Here is a 25,193-nt window from a genome sequence, read left to right on the forward strand (position 1 = left end):
TCAATGTTACCCCGAACACGGACATTCGTTGATCAGCCGGGGCTGGCAGAAGTGGTGGCTCTACTCACCACGCAACGGCCACCAGTCCCCCCGTCACCCCATCCCTGGCAGCAGCGAGGGCAGATCGGCCCTAACCCCGGTCTCCATAGCCACACACATGCTTCCCCACTCCTGCCTCAGCCACGGTGGAAAAGGAGGAGGAGAAATTCAACCAGGGGAGCTCCAACCCGACACGCTGACCCAAGGAAGCCCTTTAAGCCACGTCTGGACTGCGCTCCCCAGGGAGAAGAGCCCGTGCCATTTCACACTGGCAGGGACTTCTAAGGGCTGGCTGGGCACTCAGCTCCGTGACCAGGGGGAGGTAACCTGCCCTGCATGTGGGCAGGGCAGAGCGGCACCAAGTCGGGCCAGGAGATGTTAAGTTAGGAACAGCGAGCCACTCCATCTGCACTGCCATCCACAGAGGGGCATCCCGGGTCAGAAAAGCCCGGAGAGTTTCTCTCTCCAGGTCAAAGCTGACACGGCCACTCTCGGCTTTATCTTCCCTTAAATGAGTCAATCCAGCCCTTTTTTTCTTCTTTTCTCCCCTCGCCCTGGCAACCTGCTCCCTGAACACCCTATCCTCTGCACCTCGGGGGGTGGTGGGGGTGGGGAGCCCAGCTGTCAGGCCGCGTCACGTGGAACCACACACCCTGGTACCAGTAGGGAGCTCATGGCTGAACTTGACTTGCCCGATTTCTCATTACAATTTTCAGGGCGGCTCTGCAGGGAAGGCCAGCCACAAGCCTATCCAAGAGCTAGAGGCACAGACTCTCCCAGATTCGAGGGGATGAGCCACCATTCCCGGGAAAGATGGAGACATGGCAGCGATCAGGAACCAGGTGGTCAGAGCACCTGTTAAGGCCAGGCTCAACCAAGGGGTGTTCACACAGCGCCTCCCGGAGGACGTGAAGAAGCTACGATGGGTACTTCTCCTCTAACTGATGGCTCTCCACCAACGAGGGTTAGGTGGGCAAGCCCCCGGCCGGGTGACACGATCAAGCTTCTGGGCTGCGTAGAGCAAACACCCCTCCCCAGGGTCCATAAATGCTGGCTGGCAGCTGGCGGGTTGGGGGAGCAAGGGGGTCACCCAGGGATCTAAGACTGACAGGCTGTGTCATTAGCTCCTCACAGACCTGGCGGTTTCGCTTCTCACGGACCTCACCACCCAGGACTTGAAAACATGTAACCACCACACAGAAACAACATAGAGGCTCCACTCAACATCTGCAAAGGAAACCTAACCTCATCCCTCGCATTGCAGCCTCGGCCACCAAGCTGCCCAAAGGACTCAGGCGCTCGGGAGACTGTCCACACCGCCTGCCAAAGCAAAAGGCGGGACGCGGAGCTGATGTGCACTCTCTAAACCACACAGGCAGGAAAGGTAGGGAGAACTGTAACCCTATAACTCGTAGCTCTGGGACAGAACAGGAGGACGCCGGAATTTCCTCCCTCCCTTTTGCCTATTCTTTTAATGTGCTCATCAATTACGTAAATAAATTAAATAGATATTTTACAAAGCTGTTAACTTGACCTTAGACACTTAACTTTGGGACCTGATCCTTAAGTGTACCAACACCTGGCCTGCCTGACAGCCCCCAGGCGGAGGGCCCTGGGGTGGGGCACAGCTGAGAGGCCCACCTAAGGAGCAGCGGCCTTTCTTCAAAGGGTGCCAGCAGGGAGGAGCCCCAGGGCCGCCACTCACAGCTCCTCCCCTCGTTTATCCGGCATCCCTCACCTAGCCAGGGATGACGCCAGTTCCAGAGTCTCCTCTGGAACCCCCCGAACCCCTGCATGCTCGGGCACACAGCCTGCTCCGGGCCTGCTATGAGCCCTGGGGTCCTCCGCAGCCTCCAGGGAACGGGTCCAACGCTAGCGTCGGCTGCACAGGGCGGCGGACCCTCCCAGGAAGCTGGCCCGTGCCGCTTAGCCACTGAGGACGCGCACACTTCTTGCGAGATGCACGAGCCGGACTGGGGCTAACAAACCGAGCGTTGCGTAGTTCGTGCTCACTCGGTACCAGGCTCCGGGTCAGCTCCTTTAACCCCCGTGACGACCCGAGAGGCGGATACTGTTACCATCCCCATTTTACAGACGGGGGTGATGAGCTGTAGGAAGTTTAACCAGCAGGAAGCAGCGCAGCTGGGGCTGCAGCCCAGGCACGAAGCCTCATCCCACGCTCCTGCGTGGAACCGAAGTGGGCAGAACCACCCCCGGGGAAGAGGGCTTCTCTGGACAGTACCCTGTGTCTCCCACCTCTTCTCAGCATCCACCAGGGCCGCCCCCCGATCCTGTGACCCGAAGGGAGGCAGGACCCGCCTGCAGATGCAGGAAGGGCACATCCTGCCACCCCCCCGCCCTTCCACACGCACACGTGGGCCTCCCGGACCCTCGGCCCACCGCATGTCAGTGCACAGTTGCTGCAGGGCCCAGCCAGACCTCTCGCTATTTATATTTAAGATGACGGGCGCGGGCCCTAAATAGCAGCGGCAGAGTGGCTCTTCTATCCTCCGGCAGCAAGTATGACAAGACTGAACCGGGCACTTTTCAGGGAGCAGAGAAAACCTGCTCACCCTCTGCTCCACACCACGCTACAGAGGCACCGCTCGGCCGGATGAAGAGAGGGTAAGACGCTGCTCTGGGGTCACCCAGCTAAACAGCACGCGAGCCCAGGTGCCCTCTGGCTCCCAGCTGCGCTCCTTTCTGGAGACGGCCTGTGGCTACGAGGACAGAGACGGGACTGGGGGTGCTGGGGCGCTCCTGTAACTGCCCCCCCACCCCGCCAGCCACTGCCAGCACGTTCCCCGGCTCGCCTGCCAGCTTCCCGGCAGCTCTGGAGCTCCGGCGTGGAGGAAGCTGTTTCAGCACTTGGCTGCAGCCTCCAAGCCAAGATCCTCCCCGCCTCTGGGGAGTGATACCACTGACATGTCTTTAAAATAAAACCAGGCCTGCTTCCTGCCCCATCTGGAAGACTTCTGATCTCCCGATCATAGGATTCAGGGTATCTCTTATCACGCAATTTCCCAAGCCTCCAGCATACGACCTGACTGCACTCTGGGAGGGTTAAGGATGTGCATGGGCGGGATTAAGGAGTCGGCCCTCTAATGCAGTCCTTCTTATCCACCCTGAGATGATAAGACCCGCGGCAACATCAAAGCGGCACCGACTCTTCTCCACCCCGGAACCACGCCATCCTCTTGTCTTGCCTGTTCTGAGTTCCTACAGGAGCCAACTCTTGCTCTGCTCCTTTCATGAAACAACAAGCTTCGATTTTCGCCTCTGTTTCAGGTTTCAAAATACGTATCGGCCGTTGCGGCCACCTCCTGGAGCTGTGGGGACCCTCCACCGCACCGCCCTGCCCAGCTTGCCGCGCCATGCCGTCGGAAAAAACCTGCAAACAGCGCCGAACCTTTGTCATTTTGCAGGGCTTCCCTAGTGGTGCAGTGGTTGACAATCCTCCTGCCAATGCGGGGGACATGGGTTCGAACCCTGGTCCGGGAAGATCCCACATGCCGCGGAGCGACTAAGCCCGTGAGCCACAACTACTGAGCCCGCACGCCTAGAGCCCGTGCTCTGCAACAAGAGAAGCCCCGACTCGCCGCAACTAGAGAAAGACCGCACGCAGCAACGAAAACCCAACGCAGCCAAATAAATAAAATAATTAAAATATGTATCATCATGAACCTCAATGTCAAACGTAAACTAATGACTTTTAGAAAAATACGTCAGAGAAATCTATGTTTCGGGCCAGATAGATCTGACCCTAGGGGCACAATCCATAAATGGAAAAATTAACACATTGGACTTGCACCAAAATTAAAAACATTTGCTCCCAGAAAGATCCTATTAAGATGAAAACGCAAACTACAGACTGGGAGAAAATATTTTCAGACCACATATCCAACAAAGAACTACTATCTAGAATATACAAAGAACACTTGAAACTCAACGGCAAAAATACCCCAAACAGTCCGGTTAGAAAATGGTCACAAGACATGAACAGATATTACTCCAAAAAGAATATACAGATGGCAAATAAGCACGTGAAAGGATGTTCAACATCATTAGCCATTAGGGAAGTGCAAATTAAAACCACCAAGAAATATCAATACACACCTACCGAATGGCTAAAATAAAAAATACTGACAGCACCAAATGCTGGCCATGATGCGGAGAAGCACGCTGCTCATGCACTGCTGGCAGGAGCGTAAGACGGTACAGCCACTCTGGAAAACTGTGGCACTTCCTTAAAAAATCTAAGCATACAACTACCATACAATGCAGCAATTACCCCCCAGGGCATTGCTCCCAGAGAAACGAAAATTTATGTTCACACAAAAATGCTCACAGCAGCTTTATTCGTATTAGCCCAAACCTGCAAACACCCCAGATGTCCCTCAAGAAGGGCATGGTTAAACGAAGTGTGGTCTCTTCATACCGCGGATACTACTCAGCAGTAGAAAGGAATGAACTACTGATACACACAACAACCTAGATGCATCTCCAAGGAACTATACTGAATGAAAAAAAGCCAGTCTGCAAAGGTGAGACGCTGTATGAAGCCACTTATATAACATTCCTTACATGAAAAATTATATATATGGAGAACACACTGGAGGTTGCCAAGGGCGTGGCGGAAGGAAGGAAAAGGGTGTGGGTGTAAGAAGGCAACACAAGGGATCCTTGTGGGGATGGAAATATTCTCTACCTTGACTGTACTGATGTGTATCCTGGTTGTATGAAATTTCGCAAGAGGCTGTCATCTGGGGAAACTGGGTTAAGGGTATACGAGGATCTTTCTACGTTATTTTTTTTACAACAGCACGAGACTCCACCATGAGCTCAAAATAGAAAGATTAATTAAAACAACAAAAAACGTAGCAAGACATTCACAGTGGAATCAGACAGCAGTGCTGGTGGAATGCACGGTGCGATCAGCCAGCCAACCTGCTACCTCACTGGGTCTCCAGCAGAAATCTACCCGGTACGACTCAGTTCCAAGGGCCGAGCACCAAATACTGCTGTGCTTTGTGAAATTTCTGAAATCTAGGGATAGGCGTGAACTGTTTAATTACTTTCTACCGATCAGGAAGGAATTGGGGGGGGGGGGGTTGGACTCAGTGAGAAAGGTGTAGCTGATAAAGCTGATTGGAAGACCCGTGGCCACCAGTGGGGACGTATCAGGAGTGACTGCTGGGTTCTGTGTCCTGTAACTCAGCTGAACCCCAGCACTACGTGGCCAAGCAGGAGGGCCTCCTGGGCGTCTAGACTTAGATGGTGGTGGACGAAGGTCAGGCCTGCACTGCCACACATGGGGTTCTCAAAACACCATCCCTGGAACACCAGCCTTGGAAGGAGTTCCATGAAAAGGCTCTGGAACAGCCGCGTACATTCCTCCCTTGTCAGCCCTGGCAGACGCCCAAAGTAGGTCCAAGAAAAGGACCTTTTCATTCTGCTCGATTCTGCATTTGCTAAACTTACGTGACCACCAGACCCCCTTCTTTATGAAGCAACTGTTAGGGTCTCATAGAAGAGGGGTCCAGGTAGGCTCATTTTATGTGGGAGACACCACACTGCACCCCCCCCCCGCCCATGACTAAAGGCCCTACATATCCTGTAGCAAAGAAGGCTGCTTACCTTTAGCTCTGGGTTTTCTGAACTTCCTGACTACAGAGGAGTAGTCAGGATGGGCTGGAGGCACAGAGGGATCTGCAGTGACTCTCCACCTTCACCTTGGAAAAAGCCTATTCCCCAGTCTACCTGTTGGCCACTCACAGGTGAGCAGAGACCAGGAGAGCCCTTCTCCTGACACACCCACGCCAGTTTAAGGACAGTTTCACATCTAAGCAAACCGAGGCTTGCAGAGCTGCTGCTAGACAGCAACGGATAAGGATTCCAACCTGGACAGCGGGACCCCGGGGCCCGCACACCTCCCCTGAGCCACGCTGCCTTCCACGGGGTAGTGTCTACACCTGCTTTCCCTCCTGTAACAGCTGCCCGGATTTTCAATAAATCAGGGACAGCGAGTCCTCTCTCTTGGCTGAAAAGAGCCAGGCCCTCTAGGAAGCCACAACAGATCATTTCTGTTATTACTTGTCCCAAATGAGTCCCTTTACCTTGACGATACATGTCTCAAACTATCCAGTATCTGCCCTGTGCTTCGACGAACCCATTCATTTAGTCCTTCGTTTATTTGTTCAGCCAAGCGTGTATGGGGTGCCTGTTAGGTGCAGCTGCTCTAAGAACAAGGTAAACTTGACCGTAGTATGGTCGACCCCCTTTCCCCACCCCCCAATTCCCAAAAACACACCCTGGAGACACAGAAAGACAGAGATGTGATGGGCACACTAACAGATGGGGCCACAGTGCTGTGGAGGCGGCTGGGGGAGGGACAGCCATTCCAGACAGCGGTGACAGCATGAACAAGGCCTGGAATCAGACCCCCGGTCTGTGTGGGCTCCCATCACGAGCAGCTTGATGGAAAGCTCGAGGCAGGAAGTGGGGAGATGCCGGAAAGAAAGGGAACCAGGGGCCAACTCTGAAAGAGCCCAAGACTTTATTCCTTAGGTGACACGGAAGCCACAGGGCTCCTTCCTTCATTTCTTCACCAAATACTGACTGCGGGGCCACCACAAGGCAGGCACCCCACTGGGTGGTAGGTGTGCAGTGGCAGGCGATGAGGGTAGAGTTCTACGGGGCTCATGTGGGAGGGAGGATGGAGAGGAAGAGAAGGACCAAGCCTGGACGCCGCTGGAGCCAAGGCCGTGAGGACCCCTTCAGAAACAAGGTGTGGGTCCCAGGTTTGGCAGTGGCCAGGATGAGCTAGGGTGCTAATTAAGCAGCTTCTCAACACGGGTGGCTCAGTGGGCCCACTAGACAGAACTCACAAGCATCTGAGCCTCTGCCAGGAACCCATGAGAGACGTTCTCAACTAGAGATGGACGTTCGTTCCAGAGAACACGCAGCCCAGGTGCCGCCCCAGGCCTGCAGGAGAGGAAGTAGCCGTGTGTGTCCTTGACCCTGGTTAAGTGTGGCTGATACGGGACCAGGACATTTCCTTACAGCTGAGGCAACAGAAACCCAAAGTGGAGAGGTGACTCGTGAAAGACCCTGTAGGGGTATATCTGGCAGAGGCAGCGCTAGAAGCTGAGGGGGAGACCAAGTTCACGGGAGGGATGGTTTCTCCCCGTTCCTCGGGCGCCAGCACACACTTCGCTGAGAATGGCTTGCGTTCTGAGTTCAAGAGATAGGAAGCACTTTGTTGGGTGATGTCCTGACAAGAGAATGGTGTAGCGGGGTTTTCCTGCCAGCACAGAAGTCACCCTAACACCCCGTGTCCAGCTGGAGGTGAAGAGAGACTGGACCAATATTCTCTCCTCAAATGCCCGTAAGGAGCAGCTGTATGAGAAGCAGGCAGGGTCCTCACCAATGTGCTTTCTCTTCCCCAAAGTGACCCATGGGACCACCAGGCAGGGACAAGATGAACCTTGGCCTCAAGGTCTGATGGTACCCACAATGCACAGCAGCACTTTGCTTTCTTTGTTATTTTCTTTTCTTTTATTCATTTATTTTTGGCTGCGTTGGGTCTTCGTTGCTGCATGCAGGCTTTCTCTAGTTGCAGCGAGCGGGGACTACTCTTCGGTGCGGTGCACGGGTTTCTCATTGCGGTGGCTTCTCTTGTTGCGGAGCACGAGCTCTAGGTGCGCGGGCTTCAGTAGTTGCAACTCGCGGGCTCTAGAGCGCAGGCTCACTAGTTGCGGCTCGCGGGCTCAGTAGTTGTGACTCACGGGCTCTAGAGCACAGACTCAGTAGTTGTGGTGCACGGGCTTAGTTGCTCCGTGGCATGTGGGATCTTCCTGGACCAGGGCTCGAACCCGTGTCCCCTACGTTGGCAGGCAGATTCTTAACCACTGCACCACCAGGGAAGCCCAGCACTTTGCTTTCTGAAGCCCTCTCTCTCCCTGGACAATTTACTGAGCCTCCCAGGAGCTACAACTGTTTTTCAGGGAATGGGGGAAAGTGAAGACAGGCGTGAGAACCACAGGCGTGTGGCGATTTGGAACCACATAATTGCTGGAGCATCCCCAAATCACGGCTCTTGCTAACACACACTAGAGAATGAGGGAGGCAGGCAGGGGCCGGCCTGGCCTACAAGGAGCCTCGGGTGGTGAAAGGGTTTATCACTGCTGTCGGCAAGGCCAGGAGGAGAGGGAACCCCTGGAATGGCCAGTCCTCACATGGATTCCCCAAATCAAACAACAATCACCAGGCAGAAAAACTTCACTCTGCGTGCTGATAAACACTGTTTTTCCGCATACAAAAAAGAACCACACATGATTTGGAGAAAACGTCACATTCCCAAAAAGTCCAAGGGAATTTTCCCCCTTATTTCCAAAATTCTAATTACTCTTTGTGACTTGTCGAAGGGGCCTTGTCGAAGGGGCCAATTCCAAAACAACCCTCACAAAATACCAACAGATCCTTATCCGAGCTGAATGTCAGCACTAGAATTCTGCTGTATTACAGCACAGCCTTTGGGTGGGGTTAGAGGGAAAGCTTCACTTTCTATGGCTTTATATGTACGTATTCTTTTTGTTTTTAAGAAGAGCAAAGCCTGACTTTCGGAATGATAAAGAAAAAGGTTTTTAAAAAGTCTGAGGTAAGTTTTGCCTACTGTTTCACCATAAAGAGGGTTTTCTTCCCCCACCATCATAAATGCTTCTTCTCTGATTTACAGGCAGAACGCAAGTGAGAGATGGGTGGTCTGCCTCTCGGGGGAAGAAGATACCCCAGTTTAGGCGGCAAATCCACAATCAAGTTCTGTGATCACCCAACGAGGTGGTCATGCCTCACCAGGCGAAACACGCTGCCCCACACACGCCAAGGCCAAGAGCCTCTCTCAGTCATTTTGAATGGCTAACTTTGCAGTATCTTCCCGTTAAATCAGTGGTAGAAGTGGTAACTAAAACCTTTCACAGGCCCCCCCCCCGCCACCGAGAATCATAAACGCTAAATTAAAGGTCAGCCTTAGTATCTCTTTTTCCTCTACTTGGAGAGAAAAAGAAAGAAAGAAGGTGTGAAAGTCAAGAAGGTAGGGGAGCCTGAGTATGTTAAGTGACAGGTATCAGAGGGAAGGAGAGAAGGGGACAAAACCTTTCACTTGCATGTGCCCAGCTGTGGCTCATTAAAATTTTCGCCTGCATGTTGAAAGGAACTGGTGAGCTTAAAAAAACCCAAAAAACACCAACGTCCCTCCCGCAACAGCCCCCCAGCCCCAAGGTTCTCCTTCAACCTGCCCTGCGATGCGGCCCGGGCTTCTAGGCTTGTTCAAGTTCCCCAGGTCCTTCTACGGTGCGGCCAAGGATGGGAGCCACTGCTGAGGTATCTGCAGAGTGCTTTGCGCCTTGCTGCACCCGTCCCAGGTAGAGGAACGGGCGATGAGAAGAGAGGAGGGAAATCAACTCTCCTGGTGCACGCAACAGTTCCCACAGAGGGAATTAATACACGAGAAAGCTAAGCTAAATCCCACACACAAGGATGGAGAGTATCTGTCTATCACAAGAGAGCGAGCCACACCACAACAGGTATCTGCAAGCAGAGTCCATTTTCAGGGGACGTGAAGAGCCTCTACCCCTGCTTCCCACACCAGGCCTCCCAGTTCAGGGTGGAGAATACCCACCAATGCCCCTTGGAACACAGCAGCGCAAAGCAGGGCCAGCTCCATCCACGCCCAGAAGGCCCTTGATGGGTCAGGGATAGAACAGTGTCTCCAACCTGGTGCACTTTCAGTGGACACCAGACCCTGTACTGAGACACGGAGTATTTAGCGGATCCTCACAGCCAACACCATGGCACAAGTGGAGCCAACTGAGGCCCCAGAGAATCAGCACAGGCGACGGAGGCAGGACTCACGTCCAGATGCGGTGGATCCAGAGCCTCCTCTTAACCACTGTGCAGAACTGCCCCCTCTCTATAAGGCGCTTATGATGTCGGACGCACTGTAAGGGGAAGACATCCACTGGCACCTGCCTTCTCCCTGTATTACTTGGGGAAGGAGCCCCGGTCTTTACAAACTGATTCACAGCAGCCTGCCTCTCACAGCCCTACCCACTGATGAAGAGCTTCTTTGCCCTCAAAGACCCTACAGCCATACAGCTGAGCAGAGACCAGCAGCCCCCAGAGAGGACACCCCGGGAGGGCCACCTGGCTGCATCCCACAGCCCTGCCATCCTTGGCAGCACACAATTCCCCCTCCTGGTTGAAGGGGTTGGGAAGAAAGAACTACAAATTGGCACCTTTATTTCAGCCGTTTGGGTTTGAAAGGCGTCCAGGAAGTGAGGAAACTGCGGAGGAATTCGCCTCGAAGTGATGTGTTGGAGGGCAGAGGGCCACTGTCTGAAGAGCTCCTGGCACAACTGAACAGGCCTGGGAGCTGCAGAGACCTGACAGCAAGGCGAGTCTTCCTCCCTGCACCCTTACAAGACGGGCGACCAGAATCAGTCAGAATAACCCAGCAGGGTGTGTTTGGGGGGGTGAGGGGAGGGTCAGGCTAATCTTCAGGGCAGGAGGACTTCCCGTCACTCTGCATCAGTTAATGAAAATCATACTGAGGGCTGCCCAACGTTCCGAGGCAGGCACGCGACTTGAAGAGACGCCCATGCGTGGGGTGCAGCCTCTCATCCACACCAGAGCCTACTGGCCGCAGTCCCAAGGTGCACCCCTCTTAACACAATTTGATATGTCAGCACGTGAAAATGACAAGACCCTCCCAGGCCCCCAGACCATACATTTCCCTGCGTACAGTGAGCACACAAACCCCAGAGGTGCAGAGAAATGAGACCAAGACTCACCTCTACCACCTCCTGTGTGACCTCAGAGAAGTGTCTTGCCCTCTCTGTGCCTCAGGCGCGTCATCTGTAAAAAGTGCGTAACAACAGACCTTGTGCCTCCTAGGACTGCAGAGGCAATATAATGAGGTGAGGCCTGGGGAGGCACACAGAGCAATGTCTGACAACGACTGTGTACCACATACAGTGACCGCTGCAATTTTCCATCTCAAGAGGCTGAACCATGATGAGACTACTGATGTTTTGACCATTTTTGAACTAGAAAATCTGGCCATTTTGCATGACTCGACTTAATTCACTGGGTAAACTAACCTGTCTCTAAAAACCCTTGCCTTTGAACAGGCAGGGGGAATCTAATATTCCCTCCGTATTGCCCAACAACGAAAGGCCTTATGAAGGGAAGGGCTGGCATAAATACAAACACATTTCTTCCACTTGGGTTGTAAAAGCTGAAAATGGCTCCCAGGTGTGAGCAGACACAACTGGCCTGGCCTTCTCTGCAAGGTCACCACGGGGGTCAAAGTCGAGCTGGCCATTTTCGGATTAGGTGCACACGCTGGCGAAGCTTCCCCCGGGGTAAGTGGATTACAGAAGCCACCTGCAGGAAGTGGGAGTGCAGGGGGAGGGGGAGGAAACGGCCTGGCTGGAAGGAGGCTGTGGATATGGGCGGGGGCCAGCTCCTTTCACACGGGAGATTGTGCAACGGACAAAGCAGCTCCGCTTCCCTTCCCCGTGCTGCCGGGTCACACGGCCCTGCCGTGCTTTCAGCACCCACTGCTGGAAGGAGGTACTTCCCTCCAAGACCAACCATGCTGCACCAGCATCCCCATTCCCACTGGGTCTTGGACTCTATTTAAAACTTACACGGTCATCAGAAAAAATGAGACAGAGAAGGGGAAGAATAAAACCAAACACACAACAAAGGCCAACTCTCAACGACAGACCCTAAGCTACCGAGTTCCCAAAAAAGGCAATGACCTCCGTGACCAAGTTCCTATTCCACGGGTGCGCCCCTCCCTCAGCTCCCCAGACTCCACAGCTGGCGTTCCCTTCCCTTTCGCAGCAAATGGTTTGCAGATGGACCGCTCATCTGCCTGCCTTACCACCACCAGTCTCAAAGAAAGAAGAAAAAAAAAAAAAGGAAAGAAAAGAGAGAAGGAAAATTACAAGTCAGGACTGTGTGTAATTTGGCAGGCTCGCCGCGGAGGCCTCAGCGATTCCTTTCCCAGCGAAAGGCTCCCTGAGACTTGGGGCAAGAGGCAGTCCGCACTATAGAAGTCCTGGGAAGCTTCCGGGACACAGAGCTGCTGTCTTTGTGTACTGGGTTTCCAGTAAACTTTCTATTTTGAGGCTCACTCATGGTGCCCAGAGTCTGATGAGCCTGCGGGTCTGAGAACCAGGGGTCCCGCTCTGCCTTCCAACAGAAGCTTCCTGGCCCTTCAGAGCAGCCTGCCTGTTGACAAAGGGGTAAATGGGGTACAAACTGGCCTTAAAAGGGAAGCAGCCATGTCCTATGAGCCCTTCTCCCAGCGCTCCTCCAACTGGCCAGCGTGCTGGCTGAGCACCTCACGGCCCCATCTTGCAGGGGGGAGAGAAAGGAGGTATACACCTTACAGGGCACTTTGTCTGGGAACCTTCCCCGTCTTGCACCCCATCAGCAACGGCGGCCAGGAGCCCCTGAGAACTTCCCAGGCCCTGGCTGGTATGACAACTGCCTGTTTACTCATCCTTCTCTGCAACTAGACTGCGAGTCCCTTGAGGGCAGGGACTCTGGCCCGTGGGGCACGTTTGTCTGTCCTGGGCTTCAGGTGGAGCGCGCGCTGGCACACCTCCCTGTTGGGCCCCCGTCTCGGCTTCCTCCACTTTCCTTTCATTTCTGGCGCTCACTGACAACCAGAAGGTCAGCCTCCTGGGGGGCAGAAGGCCAGAAAACAGGAGGTGAGGCTCGGGGCCACGACTGGACACAGGGTGGAGGACAGCTGTGGGCCCCGAGTTCTGATTCCCCCATCAGGGCAGACGAGCATGGCTGTGCTCACCTTCCAGATGCTTCGCCTGGAACAAAGCAGCACCTTTCAACTCTCAGTCGAGGGTAAAGTTGTATCTGATAACAGCGACTGATAATCAGCAGAAAGGTAAGCGGTGCTGAAAGCGGCTCCCGGCAGGGAGGCACAGCTGTAAGCAGAGCTGCTGATACCCGCACGTGGAGATGGTACAGATCTCCTGCCAGAAGAGGCTCCCTGCCTCCCAGGGACTTGTGAAGGTCTGATGGGGAGGCCTACGTGATCGCCAGTCAACAGTCAATTAAGCAGAGACAAATTGATAACAGCCGTGGGCCTCAAACCGCGGCCAGAGACAGAGCCGTGCTGCCCACGCTCGCTCCCAGTCCACTGCCCCCAGCACTTTGCTCGGAAACAAATACCTTAACCAGGGCTTGGAGCCCCACTGTCCCAAAGAAATGCCTGTGCCCATACCGGTGACGAGGGGAATTTGTCTAAATAATTGACTGCCCTCCAAAGGCTCAGCAGCGTGGTTGCTAAGGACACCACCCTGCCCCCCACCACAGTACTACAGAAGCTCAGGTAGTGGTTCTCCAAGGGTGGGAGGTTCCCAGACCAGTAGCAACAGCAATCACCTAGGAACTTGTGAGCAAAGCAGATTCTTCAGTCACAACTCACCCAGACCTGCCGGATCAGAAACTGGGGCTGGGGCCCAGCCATCCTGTGGCCCAGCGAGCCTTCCAGGTGATGCTGGTAAATGGTCTAGTTTGAGAACCAAACAGGTGATGGAGAGAAGCCATGATCTCCCAAGGGAACGGGTGTGACGTTTTACCCAGAGGAAAGAATCCGTTCACACCCACAGAAATCTGGGCAAACAAGGCAGAAAGGGAGCACGTCTCTGAAGACACAGAAGAGAGGAACCGAAGCCCCCAGTTTACATCTATTTTCCTGTTGTGCTGCTTTCTGACTAGGGCCCTGGCTTCCGTTTAGCATCTGGGATCTGAACTGGCTACAGGCTGCTCAGGGAACACGGAGATTCATTCACACTTGACTTGGGGCCTTTTAAACACAGCTTTGTTCCCAGTTTCTCCCTAAAGCGTTTCAGTCACTACTGACTCCACGATCCTGATGAGAGTGTGTCCAAAGGCCTGCAGCGAATAAGATGTCAACAGCCCAGATGGGGTTTACTTTTACACCAACGCCCAAGCCGACTGGCCTTCCTTCACCAGCAAGACTAACCTGGGTTCTTACTGGAGGATGCCGCTCAGAAGCAGGATGCGGAAAGAACTGCCCATTGCCACCTTTTCTATTAAACTTGATTAAGTCCACTCTTAACCTGATGACTCGCGGATGGTCCAGCAAATTCCCCCACAGGAAGGACGGACAATCCTTACCTTGGGGAGAATTTCGACGTCCACCTCCCCTTGTACACACACTTGTAGTCCCCATAGGTCCACCTTCGTATCAGGACGTAAAGAGCTCCACCGTCCAAGGTTACCACTCAACTTTGTAAGACCACACACACCCACGCGCACACACGCACACGCACGCACACACACGTTTTAGCAATGCTAGGCGACTATTCATTACTCAGTGTAATTTCACCTGAAAATTAACAGTCTCAGCTCAGGTCCTGAAGCCCAACCTAATTTTCTGAAGTTGAGTTCGGGGCCCCTTTCTCCCTGGCTGGGCCCTCGGGGAAATGGATTCCTCTCCCCATTCCCGAGAGGCTGCCCAGATCCTCACTGCCTCCTGCTAAGGCTCACTCTTTTTTTTTTTTTTTTTTTTTTTTGTGGTACGCGGGCCTCTCACTGCCGTGGCCTCTCCCGTTGCAGAGCACAGGCTCCGGACGCGCAGGCTCAGCGGCCATGGCTCACGGGCCCAGCCGCTCCGCGGCATGTGGGATCTTCCCAGACCGGGGCACGAACCCGTGTCCCCTGCATCGGCAGGCGGACTCTCAACCACTGCGCCACCAGGGAAGCCCTAAGGCTCACTCTTTAATTACGCTTTAATGTGAATTGATCTTCCCATTAATGAGCCTGTAAAAAAGACTGATCTGGCCCCTTTTTTCTAGAGGGTGTGCTAGGCACACGGAGAGTTAAATACTGCTGGTGATTTTACCTCCCCAGCAGACCCAGCCCAGAAGAGCTCCCTCCATCCCTCCCGGCCTCGCCTCATGCTCCCTCAGCAGCACCCACTTAACTGGCTCCCAGTGGGGTCACAGACGGGACAGCAGGTTTCATTCCTTCCAGGTTTTATTCTCCGGAAGTTACCATAAAGCGATGTTAAATACGCCATCCCTTTGATTTCATCAGTTTTTCTTCAGCTAAGAGGTCACAGCAAAATACAGAACCACATAGTTCAACCCGCCTCTGATGTTTTCATTTAAATTTTTCATATTTTAAGTCTTCCAGGTACTTTGCTAACAGGAGAGAAAGATACTTTTCTCAAAAGAAAAGATGAGTTTTCAAATTACTGGTTGCCAGGAAGCCGGGAGGACGGGGATAGGAGAGGTGACGGCTTCAGGGGTAGGGGGTTTGTACTGGGGGTGATGGCAACGTTCTGAAATTCGACAGCATTGAGGGGTGCACAACACTGAGGAGGTACTAAAGGTTTCTGACCATACACTTTAAATCCGATAAAACAGTGTTTTATGTTATGTTAGTTTTTTCTCAATAAAAAAAATATAGGGGCTTCCCTGGTGGCGCAGTGGTTGAGAATCTGCCTGCTAATGCAGGGGACACGGGTTTGAGCCCTGGTCTGGGAAGACCCCACATGCCGCGGAGCAACTAGGCCCATGCGCCACAACTACTGAGCCTGCGTGTCTGGAGCCTGTGCTCCGCAACAAGAGAGGCCGCGATAGTGAGAGGCCCGCGCACCGCGATGAAGAGTGGTCCCCGCTTGCCACAACTAGAGAAAGCCCTCGCACGGAAACGAAGACCCAACACAGCCCTAAATAAATAAATTAATTAAGAAAAAAAAAAAGAGTAATCCTATTTTCAAAAAAATATATATATAGTTTTCAGAAAAGTTTTTTTTCCCCCCCGAAGATTCGAAGTAAAAGGTATTTTGATGTGTTTTCAAATGCAACATAGAACCTAAGGATTTTAACAGCACAATGACAAAGTCACAGGTAATTGTGTGCACGGAATCTTAGCCAAGCTCTCCTACCTGATCAAGGCCACAGCTTGGGGGAGGGGGAGCGGCAAGGCATGGGCAGGGGACAGGGTCCAAAACACACCACCAACTGGAAAAGAAGTTACGTGGACAAAGCCAAGGGCCATATGGGAAACATGCTACAGCTAATACACCTGGGACAAAGCTGCTGTGCTTTAAAACTGAAGTCGATTTTACAGCAAGTTTTTTACTCCTCGGAGTGAAAAAAAAACGCAACCATTTCCACTGGAACCAATCTCCTCAGTGATACAAGTGCAGTAACACCACAGGAAAACTGGAAATTTTTCTTCCCCAGAAACGTCACTTATGCATCACACGAAATTACTGTTGCTGTGGGAATCATAACTTGAGTTTCCTGGACTTGGAATTAGAAAAAAAAAATCTCAAACGTGAAAATCTACCAGCAGATTCTGTCCCTGTTGAACAAAAGTCTGTTTCTTTTTCAGAGAACTATTTTATCAAATTTAGCTCCCTCGCTCCAACCCAATCCTATTAAAAGCTTTCCTCGAGTTTAATGCTTTTTGGTTATTAAGGACAAAGGGCTTTGGCATTATCTGCAGAACGCGATGCAAATAAAAATCCGCTCTTTGACAAATACTTTAATTGAATTTGATTCCTTTAATCAGAAAGTATTAACCAACTGAAATTTTCCTGAAGGACTCCAGTTCCCCAAACTCTAGAAAACTGTTTTGAGGCCCTGATAGTAAAGCCGGACTTGAAACAAACCCTCTTCCCACACAGCCCTCCTAAGTGTGACCTCAGCAAAGAAGGGCACTGGTGTCTGGGGGATCAGAACACTGTCTTGTGAGTGAGGAACCAGGGTTACTGACAAGGACATGGGAGACAGGAAACCAAACACAGAGATCAAGAGCCGACTTCTACAGGCAAACAAAATCCAGAGGCAAAAATCCCTCATTACAGGTGTCTGAGCTGAAAACCACAAAGCTGCGACTTCTGAAAGACGTAAGGCAGCAACAGTGCTTACAGGACAGGGGTATTTCTTTTGTGACATTACTGCCCCAACTCTCAGTTTCTGAGTCACAGAAGGAATATACAAGCTGCAAGTGTACTTGTACCACGTGTTTCAACCCTTTCACTCACCAGATGAGGAAAAGGCACCCTGTCCCACGTCACAACACCATCAGAGACAGAGCTGGATATATGCCTGGTCCCCCCTGTTCCCTGCCCCGCCAGCCCACAACCTTGTCCCCAGAAAGCTGTCCCAGCTCCTCTCACTCAGACAGCCTCAGCCATCTGGTCCCTTTGCACATTCTCATTATTCTTCTCATCCTCCTCCTGCCCACAAAGGGGAGAATATGGAGACGAAGGGCCACCAGCGTCAACGCTGAGGAAGCTAACTGACCAACCACATTTGCAGACATCATGTCAGGAACTTCCCACACGCGATGGCACTGAATCTTTCCGAGGTCACTCTGGGCCCCAACTGCACGGGCACAGAAGGTACCGACTAAATGTTTGTTGAACATGTGACACCTTTTACCGCTATGGTTCTGAAAAGCCACAAACACACCAGCAAAACATGCTCTTCGAAGCCTGGACGGTTGCAATCATCATGTGGATGGAGATGTGAGAAAACCATGTTCGTTTGTTGCCCGCTCTGCTATTTTCTCCCCTGTCCTTTGCACGACCCACTCGGGAAATACAGGAAGGCATGAAGGATGAGAGCAAAATTATCTATAATCCTGCTACCCCGATGTCACCCTGCTAGCCTAACTCTGCAGGCACTAGATCCAGGGGTCTAAGATTGGAGAACACAGGCCCCTCAGAGAGAAGCAAGATAAAGACCCTTCAGTGTCTGTATTTTCAGGGCAATCACTGACCAAGTCAGATGGAGACCAGCTTCAGGCCAAAGGTAGTATCTGCCAATACGAACCTCCATTTTCCAAACTGCATCAAAACCAGGAGGGAGTCTTTTTTTTTTTTTTTCTGTCCTACTTTACATATTTTAATGCTGTCTAATGGAATAGCAGGAACAAGGCCAACCAGCCCCACTGCTCCTGACACTTCGGCCAAGGAACAGAAATGTATTTTTAGTGAGCAGAGCATGGCCTGATTCAGAGCACCACGGGCCGTCCGGGCAAGGACGGGTCACCTGCCACACTCCTGCCTGCTGTGCCGGGGGGAAGAGAAAGGAGCAGTGAACGAGCATTTGGGTCCCGTTTTGGTTCACCTCTCGATTTTGCACCTTACAGGAACTCAGGCAGCCTTGGTTTCCTGTCTGGTAACACAAAGATGTTCTCTCTGGCCCTGGCTTCCCAACCAAGGGGAGGGAAAGCAGTGCTTCTCAAACTTGAACAAGTAGGCAGGTGGCCAGCGGAGCTTGTGAAGGCAGCTTCTGACTCAGCAAGGCTGGGATGACACTTGAGATCCCGCATTTCTAACGAGCTCAGTGCCGATAGGACTCTGCTGGTCCAAGAACCGTCCTTTAAATAGCAAGGAGTTAAAAGCGTCTTCCGGTGCATTGCTCTATACACATACCAGGGATTGACATGTCCCAAACTGGCCTCAGGTAAGGGTGACTCATTTAATTTAACGAGCAATGAGACACCTTCCAGATGCCAGACCCTGCAGGCCAGATGGGTACAAAAAGAGAGTCAGATCCTTGACTGTCCATCTTGGGACAAAGAGCTACGTCCTTTGCGCCAGCATTTCACAGGTACAAGAAGTGACTCACAGACCCTTAAAGGTGAGATCATGCCAAGGCCCAAGGGGCCAGGTGACAACTAGCTACCAGCCAGCAGCCAGCCGTCATCTGTCAAACACCTACTCTGGCTGTGCAGGACGGGGAGCTTCATACACATCACACTCGCCTTGAACCTCGGGCCCACTGCCCCTATGTGTACAGCAGGCCAAGAACACATTCTGCAGATGAGGAAAATGAGGTTCAGAGAGGTGAATCTGTCTGTCCGGGACACAAGGCTGGGCCACGATTCTAACCCCCTGCTCCCCAACCCCACAGTGCCTTGAAAAGGGTTGAGCCCGAGACCATGTTTCACAAGGACAGGGCATCTCCGGATCGCAGGGCCTGTGGCCAGCAAAACCCGGAGATCTAAAAGCTGCACCAGCCATCAGACGGATGACGACTCCTTCCCACCAGGTCCCTCTGCTTGGCTCAGGGTCGGCAAGAGATACCCACAGGTGAGCAGACCAGTTACAACACCAGCAAAACCAAAATCAAATAAAAACCAGTGGGGCTGGTGTGGGAACAGGAAATTAGGTGTGAAGAGGGAGGCGCTCTGCTGGGGGAGCTGTCACTAAAATCTGGCCTAGAAAATTGTTGGACTCATGACTGGTTTATCTGGAAAGACCTCTGGGCGAGTTTCAAACAAGCAAACGCCTCCAGCTGACTGCTGAAGAAGTGGGGTAGCTCTCAGTTACCTCCCTTTCTTTCTCATTTAAGTTTCTTTATACCCTTTTTCATCTCCAGTGTGTTGTCTATAATAATCGACACGCTGTATGTTGTCTAACACTTGACCATGACAACGAATTCCTTACTTTTATATTGATTTCAGAAGGCTGGTGTTTTTTTTTTTTTTTTTTAAGCCATGAAAGTGAGTGGAGTCACATTCCCAAATTCATTACCACAAAGATGAGCCTACTGTCTTATCATGCACACAGCTTCTTTTAAGTTGAGTTTATTCACTCAAATTGCAGCTTAACCGCTAGGACAAAGAAATTTAATTCTACGTACCCCTGGGCATTAAAAAGATAATTTCCCCCCAAATTAGAGATGAGGCAAAACTTCTGGGTTTTAATTCTACACACCCCAAAACAGCAAGCAAGGCTTTTGTTATCATCATTAGAGCTACATAGAGAAAGGCCCCTTTTTTTTTTTTTTTACCAGTGAGCCCACAAACACGAGTTGCCCTGCCACCAAATGTCAGCAAGATGATACCATGGCCTCCCCGCACAGTCCAGGGTCCCCCAGATGGCACCACTTACAGAAAGAGAGAGAGGATACGAGATGAGGCAGCACCCAGTGACGGTATGGCTGTCAACTCATTGTTATTGAGGTACCTGTAATGACAACAAGAAGAAACGAATCATTCAAAGTAATAGTAAGAAATCACAGACATAAAAGGGAAATAAAAAAAAAACAACAGTGCTGAGTTGGCCATGGGAAGACTGCTATGTTGTAATGCTGAATACAAGATAAAGAATTTAAAAGCAAGTTGTTAACGGGAGAGAATTTATGCCAGGTCACAAAAACCAATTATTTACCACACCCAGAGTTTGTGAATAAACATTCAGGAGATGTCTCCCGTCCTCTAGGAGCTTCCAATCTAGCTCAGAAATCAAGACTAACAGACAGCGAACTGCGAACGCAGGCCAAGGTGCGTGATGCAGAACGACAGCGCCCTCAAGACCCCCAGTGAGAGAGCTCCTTGTGGGCTGAAACAGTCAGAAAAGGATCTGGGGAGGAAAGACCGCCCCCTCCTGGTTGTTTTGTACACAGCCCTGACGCGGCTCTGCCCTCACCAAAGGGCAACACGCTCGGACCCAGGGCCAAAGACTCCCGCACTCCAGTTGGGTTCCTGGCGCTGGGACACGTGGGTCAATTACTCCAATGCCTCATCTGTACAACAGCAAAGGAGCTGGACTTGGAGATTCTCATCTATTTGAGATTCCAGCTTCTCTGAACTCTGATGAAGTCTCCAGACACGTTTCCCAGGAATATATCCGTATAACGGATATATACACACACACTTTTGCACACAGACAACTGGAAAATCCTCCTCAGACCTCAGATGCTTCCCAAGCTCCCTTCCCGCTCGAATATTCTAAATCTGTATTTCCATAGTTCATGACTCTGAATGGAAGGGGAAGCCCGAGAACCAGAACACAGCTCGCCTGGTCCGCCCCCACAGGCTCCGGAATCTGGCCTCCTTACATGGACATGTATTTCCAAATCTGAGAAGAGAATCGAAAATCAGGCTTGCACAGTGAGTGCAAAAATCCTTAAGAAAGCCAAAGCAGTGCTCAGGCTTTTTGCCGGGTGACGGGCTGGAAAGAAACTGCATCAGGGACGCAGAATCAAGGATAAAGCTAGGTTATCTTACTCTCATTTTTGCAGAGAGTATGTCTTACATACAGCATCTTGTTATGGTTTGAAGACAAGGCCACTGAAATGACAGCTGTATTCATACAAGTTTACAGCTAGTGTTTGCTTGAACAGAATAATCTGATTGTCTGCCATCTTTTATAGAAATGAATAGGGTTAAAAAAAGGGAAAAGGCCTTGAATTATCCCATTTGCCTTCTTCAGTGCCAAAGCTAGTTAGAGATGAAGCTTGGCAATTACTGGGCTGAGGGACACAGCATGCCTGTTTCAATAGCTTCATGACTGAAGCATCTGGCAGAGAGAAAGCAGATCTGTATCATGCGGCAAATCCCTTCTCCACTTAAAGGGCCCTTGTTTGTGTGTTGAAGGAGACAATTAATTACTTTAACAGTCTCTTATCTGACCGCCCCCTAAATCAGATTGCTTCTCCTTCACCTTTTATCTCTCCACCCCTGCTGCGATCCGTTTCCTATCTCGGTACAGGGATGCTGAAAACACTCCATCAGTGTGAATCTCTACTAATAAATCTTCACAGTACCGTAAATGCACGTTATCACTAGAAGACAGCCTCAGATCTTATCAGAGCAAGGGAAACTAAGGTCAGGGGCCTGTTGCCAAGAAGGCAGCTTGCTTAAGAACTCTTCATTTCTTACAGATTTACTCTCCAACACAGGTGTTGGGGGGGTCATAATAATAATAGCGGCAGCTAACTTACTGAGGGCTTATTATGCGCCAGGTACGACTCTAAGAGCCTTTCAGTACACGGACCCGTCTTTAGAGCCCTACAAGGCAGGCCCCATGAACAATGTCATTGTACCAATGGGGAAACTGAATCACTAAGACGTTAAGTAATTTGCCCAAGGTCACCAGTAGTAAAAGGCAGTGGCCCTGTGTGTCTAGCCCCAAAGTTTAGGTTCTTAACCATCACCTCTACTTATTTATAGCGACGGTAGCAACCCTACAGTATTATGTCACTGCATCGCTACACCTCTGAGGTTGGAACCAGGTACTAGTACTGTTCCCCACCTTACAGGTAAGTTCTCTAAATTTCAAATCAAAGGAGAGCCACCAAGCGAAAAGGCCAGCAGGCAGAAAGCCCATAATTCCTTGGGTAACATGGTAACTGCACTGCCGTCGCTTAGGACTGGACTTGATTTTAAATCCAAAATGAACAGTATGGACTTCACTGCAGGGGAACTCTGGCTGAATGAGCTCGGTCTCGGGCCACCCCTGCTGCACATATGACAAACTGCTCCACCCAATTTCACAGAATAATAAATGAACAAGGAGAAGGGGCATCATCATAATATCTCGTATCTCGACCCAAATGCTGGAAGCAGAGTGTGCAGGTGCCGTGGACCAGTGCTGAAGGTGAACAGGACATTTTAGGTCTGGATCAGCAGCCCGGAGTCAACAGGATGAGGCAGAAATCGCAGGCTCTGATCTCAGCAGGGCTGCTGGATTTATGAAGAGGTCAGATGGAGCTCAAAGGAGAAGATCTACAAGGCTAGCTTACTTCTGGATCATTTCTACTTAAAAAGAACCGCTAGTAAATCTGAGTCAGCTCCACCACTGCGGGCTCTCTCTTTGTTCACGCTGCCCCTGGTTGAAACCAGAACACTACCCTCAGAAGGCAACGGAGGACCAACTCGCGCTGAGACACGACCAACTTGCCAGACTGAAATAGAGACCGGTCAAAAATAGCACAGCCAGAGCTGGGCGGGGAAGGGCCCTCGGGAAGTTCAGCACAGTCTCCACACGTAAAGACATTGTCGGAATTTAGGATTGTGTTTGATGAAATCTTCTGAATACCTCGGGCTGTGCAATCTTCCCCCACTTTGGACTCCCCCCCAAATTTGCTTCCATCCAAGGCCCTAAACACCCTTCTAAAATATCTGGCTTCTATAACTGAACCTTTTCCTGATGATTCAGGACCGAGAAGTGCTCCAGGAGCATCAGACCGCGAATTGTGGCCCAACCCTGCAGCTGGAAAAGGTGTGAAAAAGATATGGGGGTGGGGGCGGGGGGTCCCCCCTGGGCAGACGCGGAGGTGGGCCTTTCCCACCCTCCTGGGCCCCCTCAGCTCTCTCTGAAACTCCCATTTACGTCCTCGACTTGCTTTATAGGAAGCTTTTACATTCTGCAAGATGCAAAATGTTAAAAAAGGATGCTTCTGAGGACTTTCACTACTGTGACTGCCTCAGTCGAATTAGGCATCAAGAAACAACGAAAAACAAACCCACAGGTCATTCTGACTTATAGCGCTTTCTGGTTTTTAAAAAATTTTTGGCCATATTTATTTATATACTGATAGCTGAGACAAGCACACAGTAAAATTCCAAACTGTTTCAAAAAAGAACACCAGGAATACATATTGAAATACACAGCTTCCTTGCCCTCCAGGCCGCTGGTCGGCCTCCTCCAGCTGCCGGCTACTAGGGATGGACACGTGTTTTTCTTTCACGCAGATGCTTGTGTGTTATACAGACTGTTCAGTACCAGTTTTCCCCTTAGTAAGAGATCTTGGAAATCTCCCTAATTCTTTTAACCAGCGGTGGACCGCTCCTCGGCTGGGATGAACGGTATGAATGAACCATAATTTATTTAGCCGATCCGCCAATTCGTAGGCAGTTTGGTTGTTTCCAAACACAAAGGGAGCTGCCACTAACAGTCAAAGTTGGGCCGGGGGTTGGAACGTCAGTTCGTTTTGTTTCTCAAGCAGGAGAAAGTCGTCAGTAGCAGGTAGGAGCACGCTGCTACTTTGGAGTCGGGGACAGACTCCAAATCAATAACTGTTATTAGTGTTTTCAGCTACTTGAGAATAAGGCAGACTGCATAACGACTTTGGCAAGACTTACGATATAGTGTGTATACCAGCTGGCCGGATACAGTTATTTTAATATCGTGACATAGGATATAGTTACTTGAAGTCGGCACTTATAAACAACAAGGGCAAACGCTTTTCTACGTGCCAGGCTCTGTGCTGAGGGCTTTATGTGCCACGTCTCACTGAATGACATGTCAACCCTTTGAGGAAGGCACTAAATCATCACCTCACCTTAAAAGAAGAAACTGAGGCCCAGTTGCGGCACAGCAGAGCAGGGGTTATTTGGAGGGGATTAGCTCAGATTTTTACATCAGACAGACCCGGGTCCATTCTACCCCGAGCCCACCCCTACCGATCGAATGGCCTTCGGCGTGTCACTTAGCCTCACTGTGCCTTAGCTTCCATCTCCCCAGTGTGTGCAAAGTACGAGCACCAGCTTCACAGGGTTCTGGCAGGATCTGGCTGAAATCATTAAATCTAACAGCCTAGGAGAGAGCCAGATATACAGTACATGCTTAACAGGTGGGGGTAATTCATAGCCCCAAAGCAGTGCCTCACAGGACACCCCCTTGGGAGTTCACCCCGCCCTTAAACACACCGCGTACACGCACACGTGGAGGGGGGAGAGCAGAAGCCTGGGACACCAGAGGGTGAGCCATAAATACCCAGCGGCAGGGCACACTCAGCCTTCCTCGCCGCCTTCAGGAACATTTTAGGTCAACAGCCCTGGAAAGCACACGACAGCACCCACATGAAGCATTCCCGGGCCAGGCAGCAGTAACGTGATCCGAGTGCCGTTTTGAAAGAGGCCGGTATAAATAGCCCCTCTTATTAATAGCGGAGCCTCGCCGTCCAGGCCCGCTGGCTGGAAGCCCTCCCTGGTGGGCTTTCCTCGGAGCTGCGGGCAGTGAGGACCAGGTGGCTTGGCAGCAGGTGCACGAGCATCCTCACGTCCTCCGGGGGCCTCCGCCGGCTCGCTCTCTCCCTCCCACTGGCCTGTGATGCTCTGTGGTTCCGGCCTCCAAAATAAAACCACTGCTAAACCACCGCCCGCCGCTTTGCCAGCCTGTGGTTCCCCTTGCGCTCAGCTTTCCAGACTCGAGTGGCTGTGCAGGGTTTAGGAGGAACTGACAGCTCCCGGGAGACCCAGTTAATTTAGAAGCAATTGTGTGTCGGCTGTGATTTTTTTCTTTTCTTCAATATCCTTCTCCACCTCCCCACCCT

The 25,193-nt window shown here is 51.5% G+C and overlaps 1 protein-coding gene across 1 annotated transcript in view; it reads right to left on the reverse strand.

Annotated features, from left to right (window-relative positions):
- The window catches only part of LRIG1 (leucine rich repeats and immunoglobulin like domains 1), a 120,845-nt gene that overhangs the window by 50,591 nt on the left and 45,061 nt on the right, over window positions 1–25,193 (reverse strand). Inside the window, exon 3 of the mRNA XM_027121337.1 lies at window positions 20,024–20,098. Coding sequence (XP_026977138.1) covers window positions 20,024–20,098 — 75 coding nt within the window. The remainder of the gene's footprint in view (window positions 1–20,023; window positions 20,099–25,193) is intronic.

Source organism: Aethalodelphis obliquidens, unplaced genomic scaffold (assembly GCF_003676395.1).
Source record: "Aethalodelphis obliquidens isolate GAN/ISIS:26980383/991018 unplaced genomic scaffold, ASM367639v1 scaffold22, whole genome shotgun sequence".
Lineage (NCBI taxonomy): Eukaryota > Metazoa > Chordata > Mammalia > Artiodactyla > Delphinidae > Aethalodelphis > Aethalodelphis obliquidens.